The 25,983-nt window shown below is 33.9% G+C and overlaps 1 protein-coding gene across 1 annotated transcript; it reads left to right on the top strand.

Annotated features, from left to right (window-relative positions):
- On the top strand, positions 1-23,602 carry LOC134851759 (neuronal acetylcholine receptor subunit alpha-7-like). The gene is made up of 6 exons (XM_063867985.1): positions 1-230; positions 484-644; positions 1,139-1,259; positions 1,532-1,757; positions 21,555-21,738; positions 23,096-23,602. The coding sequence occupies exons 1-6, from the start codon at positions 111-113 to the stop codon at positions 23,595-23,597; spliced, it is 1,314 nt and encodes a 437-aa protein (XP_063724055.1). The 5' UTR covers positions 1-110; the 3' UTR covers positions 23,598-23,602.
- The last annotated feature ends 2,381 nt before the right edge of the window (positions 23,603-25,983 follow it).

Below are 25,983 nucleotides of genomic sequence, written 5' to 3' on the forward strand. Positions count from 1 at the left end.
GTGGAACTTGTACGCCAGATGCGAATCCCTTTCAAAGTGCTTCAAAAAAACTGTTAATTTTTAACCAGTACAACTACAAAAAACTCTAATTATTATCCTTTGACTGAAAAATGGCAAATGCTGGAGACGTTCTTATATTTTTGATTAGCCATTCCTACTTATTAGTTTTTATTTTTACATGCATTCAAGGAGTTCCAAGCCCTGAACACGACCTGCATAAAGATCTGCAGGTAACCTAAATTTTTTTTCAAAATTAAGTTCAATCTTTTGGCATTTCTCGTATAATGAGCTAGAGGGGGTTTATAGTTAGCGTCTTGAATGTATTTAGGCAACACATCTCAATCTCTTGATATATGCTATCAGTTTATTTCCGTCTTCCCATCCCCGGACGGTGTACGTCTATGTGTGTATGTCTGTGTGTTGATTTCAGATCTATTGTGCGGTTGATCTACCTTATGATTGCTTAAGTATTCTTTTTTCCAGCTCAACTACAGCAGGAGCATCCGCCCAGTGCTGAACTTCTCCCATCCCACACGCGTGCTGTTCGGGGCATCCCTCTACCAACTGGTCGCCTTCGATGCTAAACAGGAGACCATGAGTCTCATTCTGTGGCAGAGGACGCAGTGGACAGACGAATACCTCAGGTCAGTTCAGGTCAAATTCAATGTCATAATAAGTCTGTTAATCGTTCCTTTTTGGAGGGTTATTCCATAAATTGTTATTCTTCAGCGCAATCTTCCTCATCAAACTTAATAGTCAAATCAATTACTCAAGAGGTATTCACAATTTATGAAGGTGGAGGACCGCCCTTTTCTCCTCCACCTTAATTCTGGTTGCCAAGTTTTTCCAAAAGGCCCCCTTTGGTTTGACTTAACGACATCCATTTTCAGCTGACGAACTTCAAAAATTTTCTAAAGAAACTTTGGTCGCTAACTTAACTAATTTTGAGGGGGCAGTCCGCGCCGAAAAAAAAACACACATTTTTGGTCAAAATTATTCAAAAAGTGCCTCAAAACGCATTTGCCTGTTTTTTTCCGAAAAACCGCCCCCCCCCCTGGAAAAGTTTCTGCGCACGCCACTGCTGAAATTGATCCACGCTGGTTTCGGACAATCGACCTTATTTTTTTGTTTTGTTCAGGTGGGATCCGTCTAAGTATTCTGGCATTGAGAAGACGCGCTTCGGAATGACGGAAGTGTGGATTCCGGATATGCTGCCCTTCAATGATGTCGGAGAGTACGACCCACTCAAGTTCAAGCAGGTCTGCTGACAACAATAATTAGAGATAATGATAGTCGAATCATGAACACCCAGATATGTCCCGAAGAAATATATATGCACCGGAAAATCTTTGGAAACAGCTTTTGAGTTTGTTTGGTTGAGTATTTGAGATGGTTACTAGCAAAATAAAAGATGTTTCAAAAGGTCAAAATGTCAACAAATGGGTTGATTTGCCTCCATTATAATCCATTAATTATTAAAAACCTATTACAAATTTTTATGAAAATGAATTAAATTGGACTTTTTCCTCAGGTTATCCCGGTGTCCGTCACCTCATCTGGCTACGCCTCCTGGCTCACTCGGGCAACCACGACCACCACCTGCAGCATGGACGTGTCCAACTTCCCCTTCGACAAACAACTCTGTCACATTGCACTGGGCTCATGGCAGTACAGTTCCAAGGAGGTGAATATCGACTGTGCGGAGGGGGGACTGGACTTAGACTCGTACCAGGAACATTCGCAGTGGACAATCACAAGTGATGCTTTAGTTCTTCTGTCAGCCTACGCAATTTGGAATTGCTTTTGACAGATTTTAAGTCGTTCAAATGTGGTTGGAGTTGGGTGTTGAGCCAACATATGTTGTTTCAAATAATGATTGATCAGCGCGAAAAAGTTTCTTGACTCTAAGTTTGCTGGTGGGCAGAAAATAGATTAATAAGTTTGTGCCTGCGTCATAATACTTATGCTAGTTTTTTTCCTTTCAAGAAATTAGTGAATGAACTCAAACTTGATACTGCGAGTTTTTTTTTCAAAACTAGATCAACAATTTTTTTTAAATCACCGATATCAAAGTGAAAATTGTTCTAAATTGCACACATATTTGCAATGAGAGCTCTAGCAAGTCGGGTCAAAGCTTTTCAAGCTTACATCATAAACCTTCGGGTGAGGCCTCTTGGAACCTGATCTAAACTATATTTTATGATTGGATAAATTAGATATTTTACCAATGTAAAGTATTTAATATTAACCAATCATGATCCATCTGACTAACAATCCACTTATTTGTAAGTGCTGAAATTACTAGTAATTTCAGCACCAGAGAGATTTGAATTTAACTTAGAAATTAGTTGACTCTCCAAGAAGACTTCAGCAGCCGCAATAAACCAGTATACCCTAGATCTATTGAGCCTAGCAGAGACTAGTTAAACAACCTGAGACTAGATAGTATAAGAGTAAGATTAGGATTGGTATTAGACTAAGAAGTTGCACGAATCTATCCGGCCGAAAATATGATAGCGTGACGAGCAGACGGTGTATTCTATCCGAAATTACTCTATGAGTTATACACTTCGGTCCTAACTCATCTGGTGCGACCATAAGTCTCGAACAAGACCTTAATAGCTTAGAATTAACCAAAAATAGATTAGAATTTAGACAAAACATTTTTAAAATTTTACACGACGATAATTTAATTGAAATGTCTCTACGACTCAATAGATCAAAGCCAATATTCCGAACGATAAGAGAACTACCCGGAATTGCAAGAAGACCTCGAACCAGAGACGACATACGACAAAGTAGAAACTTACCATATAGTTATATGATAGTTCGGCAAAAGCCAACACAAACTTTTGTATTTAGAATACTACTAGCAATGAATTTAGATTTTCATTTGCAAACATAAAATCTTGAAGTCAATCTTCAAAATCATTTCAGGCGCTAAACAAAATTATTAATATACAATAACGATTGATAAAAAGATCTCAGATCGTTTTCCTAAATTCTGCAGTAATATACAAAACATGTTTGAAAAATATTTATTGAAAAATCAAAATAAAAATTAGTAGCATGACAATAAATGGTTAAGTAATCATAAATCATCCTGTTGTTCCAGCTTCATCACCTAAACATAACAGCATTCATAAGCTCACTAATATCATAAAAACACTAAATCTTTTCTCTACACAAATTTAAATCATTTTAAACTTAAATTCACTTAAATTTAAAATCAGATCATCAAGGCTCATCCTTGGATCTTAAATCAATTTCTATTAAATTAAATTTAAAACTTGATCATCAAGGCCTATCCTTGGATCAAAAAGAACAATTTTGTTCTCCCCCACCCACTTAGCTAGTGTCTAACGACCTCAAACGACGATTCACTATCCAACCCTTTCTAAAAACCCAGGACTAACAGAAATTTTTGAACAAAACTAATCATTCAAATTAGGATAAACAGTGAAGAACTTCGGTTATTCATCCTTCACTTGATCCCCCCTCTTACCAGACCCAGGATAAATCTTAGACTTAGTAAGTTTAAAATAGTATCTAACGAACTACTCGCGTTCTAATTATACCTGAACCTTGTGGATCGATTTACTATTCTCCAACCCTTGAACACAATCACTACCCTTAAGTAAGATTAAGTAAGTTAACACCTTAGCTTATACTAGCCACGAGAAAGTATAAAATCATTCTTCGGAAACGATATACTTTTCTCTCCAACCCTGAACAAATAGACCCAAGTTAAGCTAACCAAAAAATCGTAAGGACTAACAGTCTAAGAAAAAAGAAATCATTTAACAACTCTTTGCATCCGTCATCCTAAACCTTATGTCATTTAAAAACCTAGGAAATAAACAAACAATCGTTTTACACAATTGTGAAATAGATAACAAAAAATACGACCTTGTAATCACACCTCATACACAAACAGTTGGATACATTAGAACAAAACGACAAACACTAAAAAGAAAAATAATAACCAAACAAAGACAAATAACACGAAAAAGATTTTCAAAAAATCGAAACGCATTTTCAGAATCAGAAACCAGCAGTTTAGACGAACTTTATAAATTAAAAGAATCTATAGATAAAAATTGCCCCATTCACGATCAATTATATTTTACCGACTCAGAAACAACTTCAAATTCATCAAAAAGAGGACAAAGAAGAATAAAAAGCAATATTAACACAAACCAGTACATTTATACAATTGGAATCAACCAATTAGACACATTGATAATTACATATTAACAGTCATCAAACGAAAAAATGAGCTCAACACACACCCCAGGTGAAGAAAGTCCAGATGATGATGATATCTTCCCCTTTATCGTAGATGCAACCACTGATAGAGGACAGCATATATTTTGCAAAAATTTACTCTTAAATTTGTTTGAACCCGGAATCAGTCCATGTAAAACAGAGTTCCCAGATGTAAAAATCAAAAGACAAATTATCGATCACTATTTGAAAGATATATGCAACTTAACACAACAATACGGAATCTACTCTATAGAATTCAGCTCACCAAACCAAAATCACAGCAAATATGTAATTCAAACAGACGACCTTGATTTAGAATTTTCAAAAGTATTCTCAGAATATATAAAAAGCATACAATATCATAACTCACAAAGAGCAAACTCCATATTCACCAATGAAGTTTTTGCAATAATATATAGTTATATCTCGATATTAGAAAACGAAATCCCAATCCCAAATGTCTCACCAACAGAAACATCTAAACACATAAGAGTACGACATGAAATCACACTACTCTCTAGTTTTCTAAATATAATTAAAGAAAATTTCACGAAAGATGAAGTTTCACAACATACAAAACACGACTTACAAAAAATTTTGGCATGGTTCATAATAGATTATTTCACACATAATATTGATTTAATTTCACAAGCAAGAAAAAATTTTAGACCCCAAAACTCAAACGATGATACTGCCATCACAGAACAATCAGACTATGTTTGGGACCCCGAATGGTCTCATCCCGCATTCATAAACTTCCCACAATCAATCTCAAGTCAAGCAATAAGTACGATATCTTATGTAAGAGATTATGTAAGAGTAATACCATTAACCATTGATGCAACACCATTAAACTATAATACATTTTTACCTGATATGCAAAATAATAGTTTAAACTTCACAGTCATACACAATGAAAACCTCAATGGAACTAGAAATCTCACCCAACAAGATATCCAGACACCATCACACTTCATAAATGAAGAAATCGTACACACAACAACTACACAACAAAGCATTTCACCGATACGTCCAAATTTAACAACACCAAGAAATACAAACCCTTCACAAACACAGGTAACCTTACAATCAACCGTTAAACCTTCGGTTGCCCCAAAATATTCACACATGGATTATCAAACATACAGACCCATGACAATACCGTCAAAAACACGTAAAACGTTCACTAGAAACAATTTTGCAGAACATAATTATAATTATACACATTCATCAAAAACAAACTATCCTCCACGAAATAATAATAATAACCAAATCAGATCTCGATATTGGAATAATCCAATGGCAACAACCAATTCAGTAAATTTTCAGGCTAATCCACATCCTCCACAGGATTATAGTGAAAATTACCCATTCTTTCAACAGAATAAAAATAAAAAACAAACACCTCATCAAACGGATTACCTATCCTCTGATGATGATCATTTACAACCAGATATATTTGCACCATATACCCAAGAATATCACGGACAAGGAATGCAGAAACCATATACACATCATAGAAATTTTTCTCCACACCAGATAGATACACAAAATCAACAACCAACACAATTGCAAAATGAAATACCACTTCCATATTATCTTCAACAACACGAAATAACAAAAAATCAACTTTCTAATTTTTCACAAAAGCCAAATGCAGCAGAATCATTACAAATGACAATGAATCTATACCTTATGGGTGGATCATCAATAACATCAAACAAACCATTAATGGTATTCACAGGAACAGACCCTGAATATTCTGTAGAAGACTATTTAAATGCAGTAACAGCAAATTTGATTATAAATATAGGACCTGAACCAATTAATACGCCACTACATCAAAACTGGATACATCGACGCACAGCGTTGATACAAACAACTTTAGACGGCGCAGCCCAAAAATGGTTTTCAGTATTGCCTCTAGAAATAAAATCAAATTGGAAAAGGTTTACACAAGAATTTTCAAAAATGTTTGACTCCGAAAGAAACAAACAACAACAAAGAGTTTTATGTAATGAAATTCGCAGATTACCAAATGAAACCATCAAGCAATTAGCAGTACGCATCGAAACACTAGTTCGAAAAGCATATTCATTAAATACACACGACTACAAAAACACAAAAATGACAGAAATCTTAATGATGACCTTAACACCTCAATTAAGGAAAATAGCAATAAAAAAGAGAGCATCCCATCCCTCCTCAATTCGAGAGCCCGATTTAGATTTTCGAAAACTAGTAAACAAACTAGAGCAAGCGGAAATCACAATGAATTTTGAAGAAACAGAAAATCTGAAATTACAATATGTTAACCGAATTGAAACAAATACCACAAATATCAACAATATACAGGAATCAGATACAGACCTCGTTGAAAAAATCACTGAAATACTCAATATTTATGAAAAACACCCAAACTTTAAAGGCAAACCATCTTTCAAAAAATAGTGTAATTATTGCCGACGATACGGACATAGTATTTCTGAATGTAGACAAAAACAACAGGACAATCAAAACAAACCTCAAAAATTTAAAGAACCAAATAAATCATTCTATCAGTACATGAAAAAAGATCAAAATCTACCGGACAAAAATGTATACAGCAACAACAGTTCAGGAAAACCACTACCGAACAATACCAACTACACGAGAAATCAATCACCGTATAACTCAAGTTATAGAGGAAGATCACCAGAACGAAGAAATACACAAAATTCATCACAAAATCATTACAATAGACCAAATAGTCGAAATAACTACTCCAGATCAAATTCAAATACAACACAATTTGTTTCTAGATCTAATTCCCAATCAAGAAATAATTACTATCCAAACAATCAATCACGAAACTCATCATACAATAGAAATAGAAACTACTCCAATAATCGGAATAGAAGTTATTCAAACAACCGAAACCAGAATTACCCGAACAATCGATCAAGGAATAACTCATATAATAGATCAAACTATAACAGACCAAACAATAATTATCAAAACAGATCACGAAATAATTCACAAAATCGACATTCAAGCTATAATAATCGTTATAGAAATTATTCCCAATCACCACACAGGAATAATAATCATTATAATAATTCTAATAATCGCCATAGAAGTAGTACACCTAAACATCAAAGAAATATAAATCAAGTACAATCAAATCCAGAAACAACATCAGACCCTCCAGGTATTGATTACACAGTAAATGATACGTTACAACTCAATCAAATAAACTGTGGATCATCAGACTCAGAAAGTGAAACAGAAAACACTATCTCCATCAATATGATAGCAGTCGAAAATGACTATGAACCTATTATATATGAACAACCATTTTCATCACACATATATGAAAATCAATCAGAACTCCTTCACAATTATTATATTGAACCCATCCATTCCACACCGACGACGCAAAAAACTAATGGAATTAACACTACAAATCAACCCAATGAGAATGACAAAACAAAATGCTTGAATACAAATCACATCTATCAAAATATACAAAAAGAACAACCCAAAGAAAAAATTTGAACAATACCATTTCTCTTAGAAAGTCCAAGAAACAAAGAATTTCAACCACCAGATCTTGAAATTGATTTTTTAATTGATTCAGGAGCAGAATCAAACATAATAAACATTCCCACATGGAATGAGATAAAAACATTACACCCAAAACTAACACCTCTTGAAACCTCCAGTAAACTAGCAACAGCACAAGGATCAACATTGGTAAATTATGGAAAAATTCAATTATTTCTTCTCCGCACAAGAACAATAGAGCAAAATAAAATTTTAAATAAACCATTTAAACAAATAATTCATATCACTGATATTAAACACAATATCATTGGAATACCATTTATTTCTAAATATATACCAACAATCAACATTTTGAATATTAAAATATTAATCAAAGATAAATACACAAAAACAAAAGACACATCCCTAACATTTTTTCAAAGATTAAACAAACAACCACCATTCTTTTCAAAATTTTATCCATTATATAACCAACAAAGAAAACACCTGAAACCACTATCAGGAAACATATATAATTTTTCAATAAAACAAGTTCACCAATATGATAAAAAACAAAATAAACAACAACTCTATATGTCAGACTTTGAATTCAAACCTATCCATAAGTTTTTCAAAATCACAATCTCATCCATAAAATATTTGAAAAACTCGAATTCAGATATTATATCTCTACATGTATACAACAATACACCTTACCAAGTAACATTACCTTTAGGACTTTTAGGCTATTGCGAAACCAACGCTACAATATCACCAATACACGAAAAAGCATATCGCGTAAATAATATACTCCAATTATTAGATATTTGTCAATCCACAATTCTTAATGAAGAATTATCCATAAATAATATAATAAGTAACGAAAAAAGAAATACGGATTATTTCACAAAAACCCCATATTTCAAACCGACATTCAACATAAATAACTACACAGAGAATCAACAGAAATTTTTAACAATGTTTAATTTCCAACATTCACAAATAACACAAGACGAATTTGAAAAATTAGCCAAACAGCTAATTCAATATTCATCAGTCTATGCAACATCCAAATTTGATGTTGGCAAAATCAGCTCATCACTACATCTCCCATTAAAACCAGACGCAGTTTTCAAAAAACAAAGAGCAAGTAAAGTACCAATTCACTTACACGATAAAGTGAACAGATTACTCGACATTTTAGAACAATACAACATTATATCACCAGTAAATAAAGAATAACAACCAAAAGGCAACACATTTATCAACCCTGTTATCATTCTAGCCAAAGGAGAATCATTAAAAATCGTTCTCGACGCTAGATACCTCAACTCACTCATAGATGAAACAAAGTGTAATTGGCCTATTGAACCAATACAAGTTATTTTAACAAAAATAAACGGAAAATACTTTACAACCGCAGACATGAATAGTGCATATAATCAAATGCCACTAGATGAACAATCGCGACGCTTAACACAATTTGTTATTGGAAATCAGCAATATGAATTCAACCGCCTATTCTATGGAATATCCATAGGACCAGCAGCATTTTCAGCTTTTATGAGCAAAATTTTTAGACCACTAATACTCAAGAAAAACGCAATCACCTATTTAGACGATGTTTTTATGCAATCACAGACTAAAGAAGAAATGTTCAATGTTTTAGAACAATATCACCAAATACTTCAGAACGAAAATCTGAAGGCCGCCCCTGATAAATCACACTTCTTTTTGACAAGAGTTAAATTCTTAGGACATAACATAGAAAGAAAAACAATCACTCCATTAAAATCACGCATCGACGCTATTCAGAAACTCCAACCACCGACAAATAAAAAGAAAATCCAAGAATTCCTTGGAATGTTAAACTTTTTAAGCAAATATGTTTATAAAATGCAATTATATCTAAGACCATTCTATAATATACTTAGACAACAAAATAATTTTGAATGGAATACAGAACATCAAGCACGATTTGAAGAAATAAAGAAACTCTTAACTGAACAAATTTCAAACACAATTCCAGATTCAAATCAACCATTTTATGCAATGTGCGATGCTTCGAACTTTGGCATCGGCGCAGCGTTATTACAATCACATAACGGTACAAACAAAATGAACCTTATATCAGCAAATTCTCGATTATTCACTCAAGCAGAGCTAAGACTCTCAACCCTAATGAGAGAATGTACAGCCATAATCTATACACTTACAGAATATGAATTTCTGATACTTGGATCAAAACATCCAACAGTTCTATTCACAGATCACAAACCAATCATTTTTCTCTTTACACAAAAATCCAACTCAAATCACCGAGTTTACAGATTTCAATTAATTCTAATGAAATTTCCAAACTTACATATAGTTTGGACAGCAGGAAAGAATCTTGCATTACCAGACACATTAAGTCGAAATACGCCACCTGAATTACTTACACGTAAAACTACAGTAGAAATACCCAAAAATATAAAATTCTACCTTGCAAAAAACGAAACATCACCCCGACTAGAATGCAAATATGCAGTAAAAACTGACGTTGAACAATCACAGATAAATAATCTACAACACTTTCCACTTTATTTAGATTGTCAAAAAAACCACTACGAAGTTGATCTACTTGGAACATCAACTTTTAAACCAATTCCATACTCACAATGGATAAAAAATAACACCCAACAAAAAAGAGTAAAACAACACTCGCATAAAAAAGACCTTTTTCCACTAATTGAAAAAGAAAACCTAACTGATAAAATAAATTTATCAGGACCACAAACAAACGATTCAAAATACACAATAAATCACGTTTTTGACCTCCATGACCCACTTGATACAATACCCTTATCTAAATTAGAAATAGAAAACATTTTTCTCCCCCCAACAGAAGCAATTACAATTTCAACATTGAAACAATACCAAAATCTTGACCCAGTAATTAGACAACTAAAATCATGGCACAAATATAAAACTAAACCCGTCAAGGCAGATACAACTATTTTAGGAAATAAAACACTCCTCCGATATTTTCGAAAATTCAATAATACAACAATTAACGAAAACACAGACCTTCTAGAATACAAATTAATTGAATCTACAGTTCCCTGTCTCCCTTTAAGTATGATTCTCATAGCTTTTAATATTTCACATACACAAAATATTAAAGGACACTCTGGATCAGAGAAAACATATTCAAATTTTATACAAAACTTTTATTTCCCAAATGCACCAATTTGGATAAAAGTACTATGCAATGACTGTATAGTATGCCAACTAAGTAAACCTTACCCAAATCAAAAACAAATAGCACAAAAACAAGATTTTAAAGGACAAAGTTTGTACTTTAACCACCGTATCTCATTTGATACTAAAGGACCAATTTCACCCTCATCAGAAGAAAACTCCTACATTATGGTAATTGTTGACGCATTTACACATTATGTAGCACTTAACCCAGTACCACATTGTAACGCTTATTACGCTTACACAACGCTTTATGAACACTGGATAGCCAAATTTGGACTACCAGAAATTTTAGTTACTGACAACGGTACAGAATTCATAAATAATGAAATCATCACACTATGTCATTTATATAACATCAAACACAAACCACGTACATCTCATGCACCTTGGACAAACGGCTTAGTCGAAGGTATGAACCGTTCACTACAAGAATATCTTAGATGTATCATCAATGGAAATGATACAAGATATACTGAATGGTCAGCAGATGTAAAACTATTTCCCTTAGCATATAATTCACAAATCACGACAACTCTAGGAATGTCACCATATGAAATGGTTTTTAACCAAAAGCCACGCAAACCAATAATGTTTACAGCAAATTCTCATAAAAGCGCACAAGGTTATTGTCAACCAAATAAAGACTCAATTTGTTATAACCTACCTTTACATACACACGATGAAGATCATTTTCATCACCCACAAATTCTTAAATTAGCCTCCGGTACACACACCGAATGGATTTTAAACAGAGATAAAAAACACAATGAAATTTACCAAAAAGTAACAAAAAAGTTGTTACAAAGGCAAAACATTAATGAACAAATAAATTCACGCTTTACACCAGCCTCCGATTTAAAAATTGGAACATTTGTTTTAATACCCAATTTTAACACTCAAAAAGGAATTTCTAAAAAATTACAACCCCTTCGTAAAGGACCATACCAAATAAATGCAAAACCCACTGATGTCACATACAAAATCACCGACTCAGACAAAAAAGAAATCGTTCAACATCGAAATAACCTATTACCTTATTATCCAAAAGAATACGCACTCCGCGAACTAACTCAATTATATTCTTTTACAGGTTTAAAAGTTATTCAAAATGACCCACATACGGAAAATACAACAAAGGAACAAAAAGATTTTCACCTCAAAAACCAAAATACAAAATCAACCACCACAAAAAACAATACAAAAAATCTAGATCAAAATACATCTCAAAAAGAAAGAAAAAATAGAAAAATGACAGAACAAATAATACCCCAAGAACAAATCGACAAATCAGAACATAGAGAGTCTTCACGACTTAGAAATCAACCACGTAAAAATTATAAATTATTCATCCCACAATCTAAAATATTAAAGAAAGTCGAATTTCAAAAACAACCTTAATTTTGTATTTCACAGTCTTAGACCTTTGAAACATTTTGAATTTTCATTTTTCAAAATAACATGCTGACAAACACGCAATGAATCTAGTTCAAATTTAAACCAATAGGATTCATCCAATCCGTCACCTTCTCTAACTTAAACTCAAATCAATTAGACGAACCATATAAAACTCCAGGCATATCTATAACTATAACTTTACGACCTCCAGGTCAAAAATAAGCAAACCACTCCAACTTGACAACTAAAATAAATATCACCATAATATCATAACCCTCCCTTGTCTAATAAACCAAAGATCAACAATATTTCCCCAACTCAGACCTCAAATACCCCCCAAACAAATATGTTAAATTAGCCTAAAGTAAAAGAACGACCATTTTAATTAGCCTAAAGTATAAAAATCTCAAAAATACCCCAGATCATTTGACAAATGAAAATAAAGACAAAGAAGACCTCCCGATCACCATAAAAATTGCCCCCAACAATTTTTCACAAAACTCAACCCACTTGTCAAAAAACCAATAAATAATCCGACCACACTTGAAAATTGCCCCAAACAACAAAAAATATTCGATCAAGAAGTCATTTCGTAAATGCTCTTCTCTCAATCAGTCACTATAATTATCACAAACCTCAAACAATTTTTTACGATACTTAAAACTTTTATAATATTTCTTTTTGATATCTTTGAATCTTTTGTAATAATCTTAATCATTTTTTGCAATATTTTTTAAATTTTCTATTCCCTATTTGAACTATACCTCCAACTTTCAAAAGCTATTGACTATATCCACAGGTACGATTCACAAAACTTATCTAAATGATACGAACCATTTTTAGTAGAACCGATATTTTTTTACTATTTGTAATTTTTATAACATTTCTATCATCCTTCATCTTGACAATATGCAAATGTATAAAAAAAGCAATCATCACATTCGCCCTAGCAACAATTCTCCTAATTCTTTTTTTAGAAGAATACTATAATAAACATAAACTTTTTCACTAAAAGAATAGACCAAAAAGCTATCAAAAATTGCTACCCAACAGTCACAAAGTCAGTCTTCACCGACATCATCCCAAGATAACCCAACAACACCTTCAACTACCCAAAACCCTCATACATCTACACGAATTTCCTTTCAAGATAACCCATATACTTTTGAAGAACGACACGCACGCTTATCTGAACCACTAGAACCCGTTCAACGGCAAGCACCTTTAAGTGAACCAACATACAATCTATACCCAACACTACCACCAGAACTAAGTAGAATACGACATCCTAGTCAAAACCAAAACACAATCGAAATAAATAGACAAATTATACATCCTCGAAGAAATAGAAATTTTCAAACTCCCCGAGTTCATTTTGAAATACCTCAATCCCCATCACAAAACACTCCAGAAAACCCCACTGGTATCTCACCAGAAACCCCTACACTTCTTTCACAACGTAGCACCTCAAGCCTACCTTCAGATTACTTAGGTTCAACACCAACATCTGAACAAATACGTGAAAATCCCTTCAATCCCCCAAACCAAACATCACGACTACCATATTGGACAACACATTCATTCACACAAGGTGAACCAAATATAACCAATGACCCAATAGATATTTCTTCAGATACAACATCCTCATCACTACCGGAAACATTATCACTACCATCAACTAGCCAAATTTCACCGACACCTTTTAACTTAAATTTTCCAAATAATCTCGACGCAAGATATCGAGAACAATCATCAACAACTATTCCTTTGAGACTAGATTGGAATACATTCACAGCACCTCCACCATTATTTGGACAACACCCAGAAAGTAACCGACTCCACAACTGGGCACCCAATAGACTACAATATCGACAAGACATCCACGACGACATTCGTGAACACAATATACAAATACTCCAACAAAATAGTTTACAATTAAAGTTTGAAATCACAGTTAAATTAAACAACATTAATCAACATCCCTATCCATTAAACCCACCAAATATAACAGCTCAATCACTACCACTACCATTTATAACAACTGAAGTAATATATAAATACGACAGATACACCAAAAAGACAATTGGTTACATCACATTTTTTGACCCATATTCAGGATTATCATACACATGTATATTCTAAACTTATTAATTTTTCTCCAACTCCTTTTTCTAGTAATCTCAAATCAAAACATAAACCCTTCCCCCCGCACAGGACCACAAGATTTACTAGTAACACATTACGATTGTGAAGAAAACGAACAAAAAACACTACACAAATGTGCAATAAATCAAGTATCACAATGCGAAACAGAACCACAAGCCATAGAAACTACAAATGTAATCGCAACACTTTACTCAAAAGCCCGAGCAACAACAGTTATCGGATATAAATTCACAGCAACATTTTTGGAAAAGAAAGTACATTGTTCACAAGTCTCAAACGGAAATAAAAACCGACTTGACCATGAATCATTCTACCAGAGTAATATCGAACGACTTTTACATCTAAATCCCGAAGATTGTAAAAACGAGTTACTCCGACTAAATATCACAAAAAATAAAAACACAGATAGAAAGTTAGTATATTTCCAAGTTTTTTCAGATTCTGTACATCAAGCAGAACTTGAGAGACATCAAGGACATATAAAATTAGATGAAAAGTAACCATATAACGGCGCACGCGGACGATTAACCTATGACATGCACGATAAACACTGGATACCACACATTGGTATAAATGACCCATCAAACTGCAAAGCAGACACAAAAAATAAAGGATACCAAGAAATAATGTTTTTCGATTGGAAAATACAACTCGAAAAAATACAACTCACACGCGATTTATCAGACAACACAATGATCTATCAAGGAATTAGATTACCTTGTAAAAACGATCAAGGCTATTGTGACCCTACAACACGAACACAAGCAACAATTGTTTGGTTCCCCGAAGACACATGTACAACATTTCAAGTAGCAAAAATACACGCTCGTATGATAAAATTTCACGAAAAATATTTTATACAATCCATTCCATATGAACAAGCAAACCCATCACGAAAACCAAGTTCTAATTTTAGAAACATACACAATATAGAAAATAAATTGACACGTTTTCAAATATATCAAGAAACAGAACTTGCATGTAAATACAGAAACCCACTTCACAAAACACAATACTCTGAAATATTAGTTGAATACGAAAAAGGATTCGACATGACCACTGGAAAAATAAAAATCGACCCATATGCCACAGGTCATCCTCCAAACGAAGGAACATCATATATACCAGTTAATTTTCAAAAAAGTAAAGGTCAACCCGGTGGACATCTAAAGCCCCATGACACTAGAAGCACACGTTTACAAGAATTATCACTAATGAATAGTACATATTTCGGTAATATACACTATGATATTCACTTAGATATGAAACTAGACTACACGATTAGCCGAATTTTTCAAGAAATGTCACTCTCCGAATTAGAAACACTACACCAACTATGCGAATTAGAAAGAAAACAAATATTACAATCACTTGCACTAGCAGTATTAAAAATACCCTACGCAGGATATTTACTCTCAGGAAATAGATCAAATTTTTTAGACTACGAAGGAAACATTTTATGGTTTTATACTTGTACCAAAAAAGTATCACCACTATACGTTTTTGAAGACAAACGATGCTATAAAAGAATCCCTATCTTTTATAAGAATAAAGTACATTTCGTTGACACACTTTCAAGAAGAACCTATTTCTGGGATACCGCAGTCCCATGTGGATCAAAAAATAGCCACAATGTAGTACAACTAAACCCTGATGAAGATAAATATTACCTTCTCACCCCATATCCCACATTAATGCAATCACTCAAAAAATTTTCACCAGAAAGCATTCGCGCTATCGCTCGAAACCCAAATATAGACTTACAATCAATAGGAATATACTCAAAATCAGATATTCAACATCACATTAGAACACAACAATTCCAAGAATTATTAACACAAATGGACACAATACAAAGACAATCAATTGACCAAAACTTACGCAAACTTGCCGAAACCGCAGGATTTGCAGACATCTATACGCAAGACTATAGCGGATATTTTAAAGACATCAAAGATTATATATATCTAAACGGTGAAAAATACCGTCCCCAAGGTATATCACCTATTAATATTTTTAGCTTTGTTACACTCAAAAATGAAATTCTTGATTTTCTAGGATGGCCCTATTACATCTTAGAAAAATTAACTGTTTTATACGCAATGTTTAACTTTATAGGATTTCTTTTTTCACTTTTAAAAGGAATCTACAACACATGTGCTATACACACACAAGTAAACAGACAAGCAAGTGTAGCACGCATACTATTTGCAGGATTTTTTGCAATTTTTTCTACAACAATAATCAAAATTCTTTTAGACGCACAAATAAAAGAATACAACACAAAAATAGCAACAAGACAGAACACATACGATGAAGAACATAACAATGTAGACACAACGCCAACAGCACCACAGTTACCACCCCTACCACATAACCATCCATTATCCCTAGTCCCACGTAATTTTCGAAATTTAGCAATAACACATAATCCAAATTTTAGACCAACCATATCACAAAGTCCCATCCAACATATAATGACACACCACTCACAAGATGAAAATACTTATGAACAAATTATAGAACAACCCCATACCACCGCTTTTCAGTCTCAAAATAATAATTTTTTTAGCCCACGATGAGCCGACAACTTGGATCCCTACACCGTTCAAATTCCCATCCAACCAACCTCACTACTCCAACTACAATAATACCACTTTTTGCTTTCCCACCACCCGATTTCCCAACCAGTAATGTAACATCAGGCATGAATTCCGATACTAATTCACACATCTCAGTTTTATACTCCACCTCACAACTCAATAACCCGAATATTGAAACCCCCGATGAATTTGCCGACTCTGAACCATCTCCATCCATTAATTTTCACACCAACCCCTCAATTTTTTCCCAACCCCCTTTTCAACCAATACTACCAAATAACCCTGTCCCCACCAATTCTACACCCTCTTATGCTTCCCAAGTCACTCCAACCTATTCTTCCCTTCATTCAGACCGATCATCCAATTCTCCAGATACCCCCCAAATCTCCCCAGAACTAGATAATTTTATTACCTTACAACAACAACCCTACCACCTTGACACCCCCACCATAAACCAAATTTCATCCACAATAGATTCATCCAACCCTCCTACCCCTACACCCTCTTCAATTTATACCGAATCATTAGCACCATCATCCACATCTACTGAATCTTCACTCAGCACTAATAGAGCTTACCGCACTTTTAAAAGAAAGTTCCCCAACCATCCTTTCCCAGCAAAACCAGGAACAGCCCGTGAATATATAAATCATCCAAATCACACTAACACAAAAGAATTTTTAGCTATCACCTTACCCTCATTTCCACAATACACCTTAAACACCCCTCACGACACTAACGAAACACGTAGCTTTGTAGACGAACACGTTTTAATGCCTACCCTTCCTTGGACCTCATATTATCATTTTACTAATCCCCTTTGCTTACCTTTATCTAACACTCACATCGATATAGAACGAAATAAGGACATGCTATATCGACTCACTACACCACTAACACCTAGACAATTTACTTACATCGGATATAAAAAATCACTAAAAACACACACTGCACCCCGAGCTAACGAATATACGCTAGAATATTACGATCATAGCATCATCAGAACTAACCAAGATCAATTCTTAGACGATGACCGCTTCGCTAACCCACAAATCACAGAAAAATTTTTCATTAAAACACCATATGTATTTACACTCAATATCTTTGATCGCAAATTTGACCACATCATCTCAGAAGCACTAACAGACACGCAAGCCTACGAAAGTTTTAAAGAACGCTTCCAAATATTTTCACTAACCTTTCATTTCCTTGCACCACATGAAAGAGATTTGCACTGCTCACACGATATTATGTTGCGCACTAAACAAACTCACACATATACATATTATCGTTTTATCCAAAATCACTTCGACCTACACACTCCCTCCAGACAACCACACCACCGTTTCCAATTCATCAATTCCAAATACACCTCACCATTCTTTCTTAACTTCACATATTGCATTAAAGATACTAACCTTCATGGTATTCTTCGAAATTATGATCCCATAACCCAAATGTATATTTTTTGTCCCATCACCAAGACCTTCAACGCAGAAGAATCCCGACCCTTCCTTCTCCCACACGAATTTGTTCAACCTATAGAAATCCCCATTTTAGAATTCATCCACAACACTAAATTCAATCACAAATTATATAATCTAATCCAAAACACACCTTATGAGTTCGCAGTTGGCACTGAAGAACTAACCACCATTAAAGCACTTCAATTGCTTTGGCCACTGCTTCAAACTAAAAATATCATCCGCATCTTAGCTAAATTACTAACAACTTCAGATCTCATCCACGACATCTTCCCCCACGGTTTCTTCCCCGACGACTAACAGGTAAGTATGAATTATACATATTATTAACTAATTAAAATAAAAATTAGAAACTAACCATTCTTTATCCAAGTCTTCTTTAGAATTTTAGCCTTCATCCAATGATCATCTGAAAAATTCACAAACGAAAAATAAAAAATAGAAAACTTCTTCAAAACTGTTTAAAACTCTATTAATTTTTTGCACCAACAATTATATAAATATAATACCAATGCAGTAATTTAATTTATAAATTTTTTTCCCCCCACAAGCAGTAAATCTAATTATAATGAAAATTTGTAACTTAATTTTTCCCAACAAATAGCAGTAAAATTTGAATTTCTATGTAATAAATTGATAAAACGAAAATAGAGTACTAAACTTTTGATATTTCCATTCATTCGCACAAAAATCCTATCCACACTCGCACAGCTCGCCCACGAAGAATTGTTTAAAATAATGAATTTCAGTTTCAAGCTTTCACACTCAACAACTCTAACATAAGATAACACGTTTCAAACTTTCCTTTAACCCGGTTGGAAAGGAATTATATACTAAACAACACTAACCAACGCAGCTTACTAAACACCACAAATCATAGAATAACAGCATGACTAAGAAAAGGAAACCAACGGTACCCAAACCGGATTAACCCAGTTTAAAACTGGATAATTTATTCTTTTGAAGACTATTATAAAGTCTAAGAAAGAGATAATAAAACACAAAAAAGTCGAAAGACAAACCCATGCCACAAACAATTTGATTTTTGAAAAAAGGACACAACCAACAAAACATAAGAAAAACCACAACAAACCCAACATAAAACGTTGTCACATAACAGGACCTCTCACAAAAACCGCATGCAATCATATTCCCACTCCTGGCCTAACCCACCAGAAGAGGACGTCCTGAGCATGCTCTATAGCCGGCCTAACCCACCGTGCTACATCCACGCTTTGTGACCACACTCCTATTTTTAATAAGAGCTACTCAAGGGTGATTAACTCTTCAAAATAACTGAACGAAAACAAAAAGCTTTTGTAAAAACAACTAACCAAAATCATAATTAAAAAACATTAAACTAATAAAAGTTTTATAAAATGTAAATTATATTATGCAATATATAGATCAGCATACAACACCAAGGACGAACATCCAAAGACAAAACGACCCCACTACACTCGAAAAAGAATGGCCAACCACAATCGATATGCCGCTCACAAACACAACTCAAAGGATTTAGAGTACGACTTGACTTCACAGAAAAGGACTTCATTGAACTAGACCAATGACCACCTCGATGTTCAAGTATACGTACAGATCCGAGTAACCAGGCATCCCCTCCACGCACAATCTCCACGCCATTCCCAGACAAGATCAAACACAAAGAAGTTCTCATCAATGAAACAGAAAAACCTGACATAGCCAACCATTCTGAAATCAGATTTGAGTTTGTTGCGAAAACCCAGTCGTTGTCATGAGAAGACACAACGATTGAACCTGGAACTTCTCTAACAAGAGAACCCAGAAGAAATATGATGTTCGCCAAATACCAACGTCCATCATCCATCCTTTGAATTACAGAAAGACTATTCTAAAAAACTCTGTAAAACCCGGATGGGTGGAACCTGATCTAAACTATATTTTATGATTGGATAATTTAGATATTTTACCAATGTAAAGTATTTAATATTAACCAATCATGATCCATCTGACTAACAATCCACTTATTTGTAAGTGCTGAAATTACTAGTAATTTCAGCACCAGAGAGTTTTGAATTTAACTTAGAAATTAGTTGACTCTCCAAGAAGACTTCAGCAGCCGCAATAAACCAGTATACCCTAGATCTATTGAGCCTAGCAGAGACTAGTTAAACAACCTGAGACTAGATAGTATAAGAGTAAGATTAGGATCGGTATTAGACTAAGAAGTTGCACGAATCTATCCGGCCGAAAATAAGATAGCGTGACGAGCAGACGGTGTACCCTATCCGAAATTACTCTATGAGTTATACACTTCGGTCCTAACTCACTCTCACTCTTAAACTCGGGGAAAGTGGGGAGGAGCTTTGTATTTGGGTGTGTTTTAGTTTTTTCTTTTTTTTATTGTTTTTTGTTCTCCACGCAAAATCAGATACCACGAATAATCATCGGAGAGAGGTGAGTGGTATATCATATTAAAGCCCTTGCAGTCGTGATTCAAATTTCTTTAAATAATTTTAAACAAATTTCTTTTAGCAAAAAGTTAGTTTTTTAAGAACTTTAGAGGTTTATTGGAATTCAGAACTTCAAAAACTGAAATATTCAAAAACTGCAAAAAAATACAAAAATTTTGTTTTGTTTTTTTTAGTCAGGTTTCTACGAAAATTGTTTTCCAATTTGCTTAATTTAACATGACTGTCAAATAAGCCTAAGCTGTGGTTTTTCTTTCAGATCCTTTTATCACGGCACGCCGAAAAAACTACACTAACTTGAAAATTTTTTTTGTTGTGTTTCTTAAGACTATGTTCGGAACATTCTGTGCTACTTGCACAGTAACCGGCTATCCATGTTTCATTTTGTATTTGTAATTTAAATTACATTCCAGATACCTCGTGCACCCGTATCTCTGATGTGTTCCCATCTGGACAATACACCTATCTCAACATCACAGTGTCCCTGCGGAGACTGAACTCCTTCTACGTCCGCAACATCATCCTCCCCAACACCATACTCCTCAAACTCAGCACCCTCACTTTCTTCCTACCTTGCGAGTTGGGGGAGAGACTAGGGTGGGTATGATATCGAAAAAAGACATTTAAGGATGCAGACATGTAGTGTATCCCCTTTTCCCGTGAAGTCTCCATAGTACTAGCTATCTGTTTTTAGTTGAACCTTCTAACGAATTCCGCAATTTGCAAGAGTGAAGGGGGACTTGTTTGTGTGTTTGTTTTTCCTGAATAAAAAATTCAGTCTAAAAATTATCAGTTGAAAATCATCATTTTCTGAAAAAGACTAATCGCTGTTTCTAGCTAATTTAGTATCTTGACGCCAGTAAAAAAGCTAAGAAAAATTAAAGCAATAGTTCCACCCCCCATAATTTAACTAAAAACAATTGCAGGCAAAATATATATTTTTTAAAAATTGAACACAGTGGGATTTTCCATACCACTAATGAAATAATAAAACTTCCCTTAAAAATTAAACATTTAACTTGAAAAACGAGCGCGGGATAACCGATGAAACCCTAGAATGACCAAATTTGGAGATAATTTTAAGCCAAAGACAGTTTACAGGAAAATGCTGTTTTTCTGAGTTTTCGACTGCAAAAATGAGTTTTCATAAAAATTCTTTAAAATGCCATTTTGGAAGTCTGCAGCTAAAATGAAAACCATGCCAAGCCTAAGCTTTCATTTATTTTCATCAACACAGAGAATTTTGTAGCGTATTGCCATTTGTGTTGTGACAAAGACCGCTGAAGCTGATATACACGAAGTGTTACGCAAATACGCTTCCGAACCTCATTATAAACTTTTTTGAATATTCCAAAATCTTCAAAATAACTTTCCTAAAACTTTCTAGTTTATTTGAGTAATTAAGAGGTTAATGGTACCAAAATTTTGTGGTAGATTCAGCGGACTGAAAGTTTATATACATTTTTTTTCAAACTAATTGGTCGAGCTACACCAAAAAATTTGATGCCTTAAAAATGAGTAATCAGTAGCGACAATAGCTATTTTTTCCATCAAAACTTTCCGTAAAAGAGTTTTTGGTGTAGCTCGGAAATAAAGAACCCACTTTGAACAAATTTTTTGCGCCCCAGCAAAATTTTTGAAAAAAAAACAAACCAAGAAAGGCGTTTCGAAGCACTTTTTGAAAAATTTTGACCAAAAAATTGTACAAAGGCGCCCTTTAAAAAAATTTTAGGGTCAGTCAGCCAAAAATGGAGATCTCAAAATAGTACAAAGGGGTACCCTTTGAGTCGGCAGGGGGTCGAATCCGCCTCCTCCCTAAATCCGCTGGTGGGTGGATAAATGTTTTCATCTAATCGGCTCCTAATTGGATTCCAAGAAAAATTGTGGATAAAAATTGTCGTGGAGTCGAATTAGGTAGTTAAGTTGTGTTTTTGATTTTGATTACTTTCTGCAGGTATGGAGTGACTATTTTGCTGGCTGTATGTGTCAATTTAATCGTGGTAATGGATTACCTCCCCGAAACCTCACGTACAATGCCCATAGTATGTCACTACTTCTTCTTCAGCATTCTGCTATGTGGACTTTCGCTTTTATTGTCAACTATCATGGTCAACTTCCACGTGAAAAAACGGAACAGAAAAGTGAGTGAACATCATTTTCAGATCGTGAATTTGCTAAAAGGTGTGAAAAGATCAAAGTCAGTAGTGAATCAGAAGGTTGGCACAGATGAAGGTCCAAACGACCAATCAGAATCAAAGGAATCCGTTTCTTCCGAAGAGCTATTTGAAGGTACAGAATCCACGGCTGAACTGGTTCCACAGGGAAAAGGAAACTCATATTTATGGAAAGTTAGACATCAAGCTGCTTTCATAGACAAGGTGTTGGGCATCTCATATTGTGCAGTAACATTTGGTGTAACTGGTTGCTTCCTTTATTTTGTGACTACTACAGATTAATTTTTCTCGCGAACAATTCTATTTTTTTTGTACTTTCACCATTTAATGTCATGGAGTTATGGATCGAGCATGTGTGGTTCGACCAAATTTCTACTTCCAGAGTTGTAAAGGCCGCCCTACATTTTGGTTGACATGATTTGACCAGCTTAAAAACTTCGATATTTTAATTTGCAGATTTTTTGGCGAAAACCTGAGCACAGAAATGTACCACGAAAGAAGTGCCATCGATAATGATTCCATTAAAAAAATACAAAGGATTTTTTGTGCTCAGATGTTGAAAACATGTTGTAAACAGATGTTATACGCACATCAATGTTGTAAATAAGAGATTTTGGCCTTTTGAACATTTGCTCATACTGTCTTAGTTTCGCTAAAAAGTTCCTTGGTTCAATTTATGATTCGAATTGGTTATTCAATTTCGGCGGCTGACATGTTCTGATTTCTAACTTGTCAAGTAGTGCTACGTGACAGCCGGTCGAATTTTGCGATTAGTTAAACTAAATTACGATAGGCAATGTCGGTGTTGTTCCAGTTGATGTTTGAGAGCAGCAAGCTTACTGAGTTTCGGATTTCTGTTCGCCGTTGATGTCGGTATATTGGAACCAGTTTAAAACTAGTATTTATATTCAATTATAATATTGACAAAAACATCTCTATAAAATATATTTCTAACTAACCAATCATTCATAGTTTCAGCAACAAAACAAATTGCATTTTAATCATCTGCTGCAACCACGAGCCTCGAACAAGACCTCAACAAATTTAGATTTAACAATTTCAATAAATATAAGATCAAAAATACATCACAAAATTTTAAATACTATAGAAAATTTAATAAGTATGTCTCTACATCCCAATAAGTCTAATCCATTACTTCAAACAGTACGGCAAACACCAGATCAAAAACCAAACAATAGACCAAGCCACTATACATTGAAACGATGCAGAATGTAATGATTATTTCTCTGAAAAATTCTCAATGCAGTAGACTTTCATTCACTAACATGAAATAAAATTTATTTGGAGCAGTAAGATTCATACCTAAGCAAGATACTTCTCAATGATGTATAACCAAAAAAAATAACATAATACCGACTAATAAAAATAAAAAAGTGTCGTTCTTTTCATTAAATCTGCAGAAACTAAGAAAAAAAACGTTTCTAACACTAAAATTTATTTAATAAAAAAGTACAAAAATTACTTACTAAATTAATTTAAATTTAGTTTAAAAAATATACGAAGTCTAAATTTTTACATAACCGTTTAAAGACTAATATTAGTTAAATCCCCAAACTTTAAATCAACCCCTTTTAACTTGAAAATTTTTCACTAATCTTAAAACTTAAACTTAAATATTGTCAAGGACTACCCTTGTTGTTTAATAATCTAAGATTCCTTCAAACAGGATCATCAAGGCTATCCCTGGATCTTAAATTTTGAACTTGATTCTAAATTTTAATTTATTCTCAGAAATATTTATCATCGAGGCTTTCCTTGAATAATCAGAAGAATTTTGTTCTCCCACCTCCTAATAAAAAGTGTCTAACGACCTCAAACGTTGATTCACTCTCCAACTTTTATCAGCGACCCAAGTTTAATAAAAATTGTTGAACAACTAACCATTCTAATTAAGATAAACAGTGAAAAATTTCGGTTTTTAATACTTCACATGAGCCCCTCCTCATAGTAACCCATGTTTAGACAAGCATAAATTTAGTAAAATCTAAAATAGTATTTAACGATTAACTTGAGTTCTATTTATACCTGAACGTTGTGGATTGATTTAATATTCTCCAACCCCTGATCACAAATCACAACCCCAACTAAGATTAAATAAGTTTTTCTTAAAAATTCATAGTTTCAGCAACAAAACAAATTGAATATAACTTAGAAGACAGTTGTTCTCTTTCAAGATAATTCCTGAACCTAACTCGCAAATCGTAGCATACATTAGATTTATTGAGACTAAGAAATATAAGAGTAAGAATAAGATCGGTATTAGACAAAGAAGATGCACAAGAATCTATCTTCCGAAAATAAGATAGCGTAAAGAACAGAGGGTGTACCTTATCTGAAAGTATTCTATGAGTGAGCCACCCCCGCCATTTTAATCATCTGCTGCAACCAAGAGTCTCGAACAAGACCTCAACAATTTTAGATTTAACATTTTCAATAAATATAAGACCAAAAATACATCACAAAATTTTAAATACTATAGAAATTTTATTAAGCATGTCTCTACGTCCCAATAAGTCTAATCCATTACTTCAAACAGTACGGCAAACACCAGATCGAAAACCAAACACCAGACCAAGCCACTATACCTTGAAACGTTGCAGAATACAATGATTATTTGTCTACAAAATTCTCAATGCAGAAGACTTTC

This window comes from Symsagittifera roscoffensis, chromosome 7, assembly GCF_963678635.1.
Source record: "Symsagittifera roscoffensis chromosome 7, txSymRosc1.1, whole genome shotgun sequence".
Classification (NCBI taxonomy): domain Eukaryota; kingdom Metazoa; phylum Xenacoelomorpha; order Acoela; family Convolutidae; genus Symsagittifera; species Symsagittifera roscoffensis.

What these genes read in the sequence shown, in the direction of transcription:
- LOC134851759 (XM_063867985.1), top strand. Translation starts at nt 111, where the DNA reads ATGGCAAATGCTGGAGACGTTCTTATATTTTTGATTAGCCATTCCTAC. An exon ending in TGGACAGACGAATACCTCAG is followed by an intron (nt 645 to 1,138) that starts GTCAGTTCAGGT and finishes TGTTTTGTTCAG; the next exon opens with GTGGGATCCGTCTAAGTATT. An exon ending in ACCCACTCAAGTTCAAGCAG is followed by an intron (nt 1,260 to 1,531) that starts GTCTGCTGACAA and finishes CTTTTTCCTCAG; the next exon opens with GTTATCCCGGTGTCCGTCAC.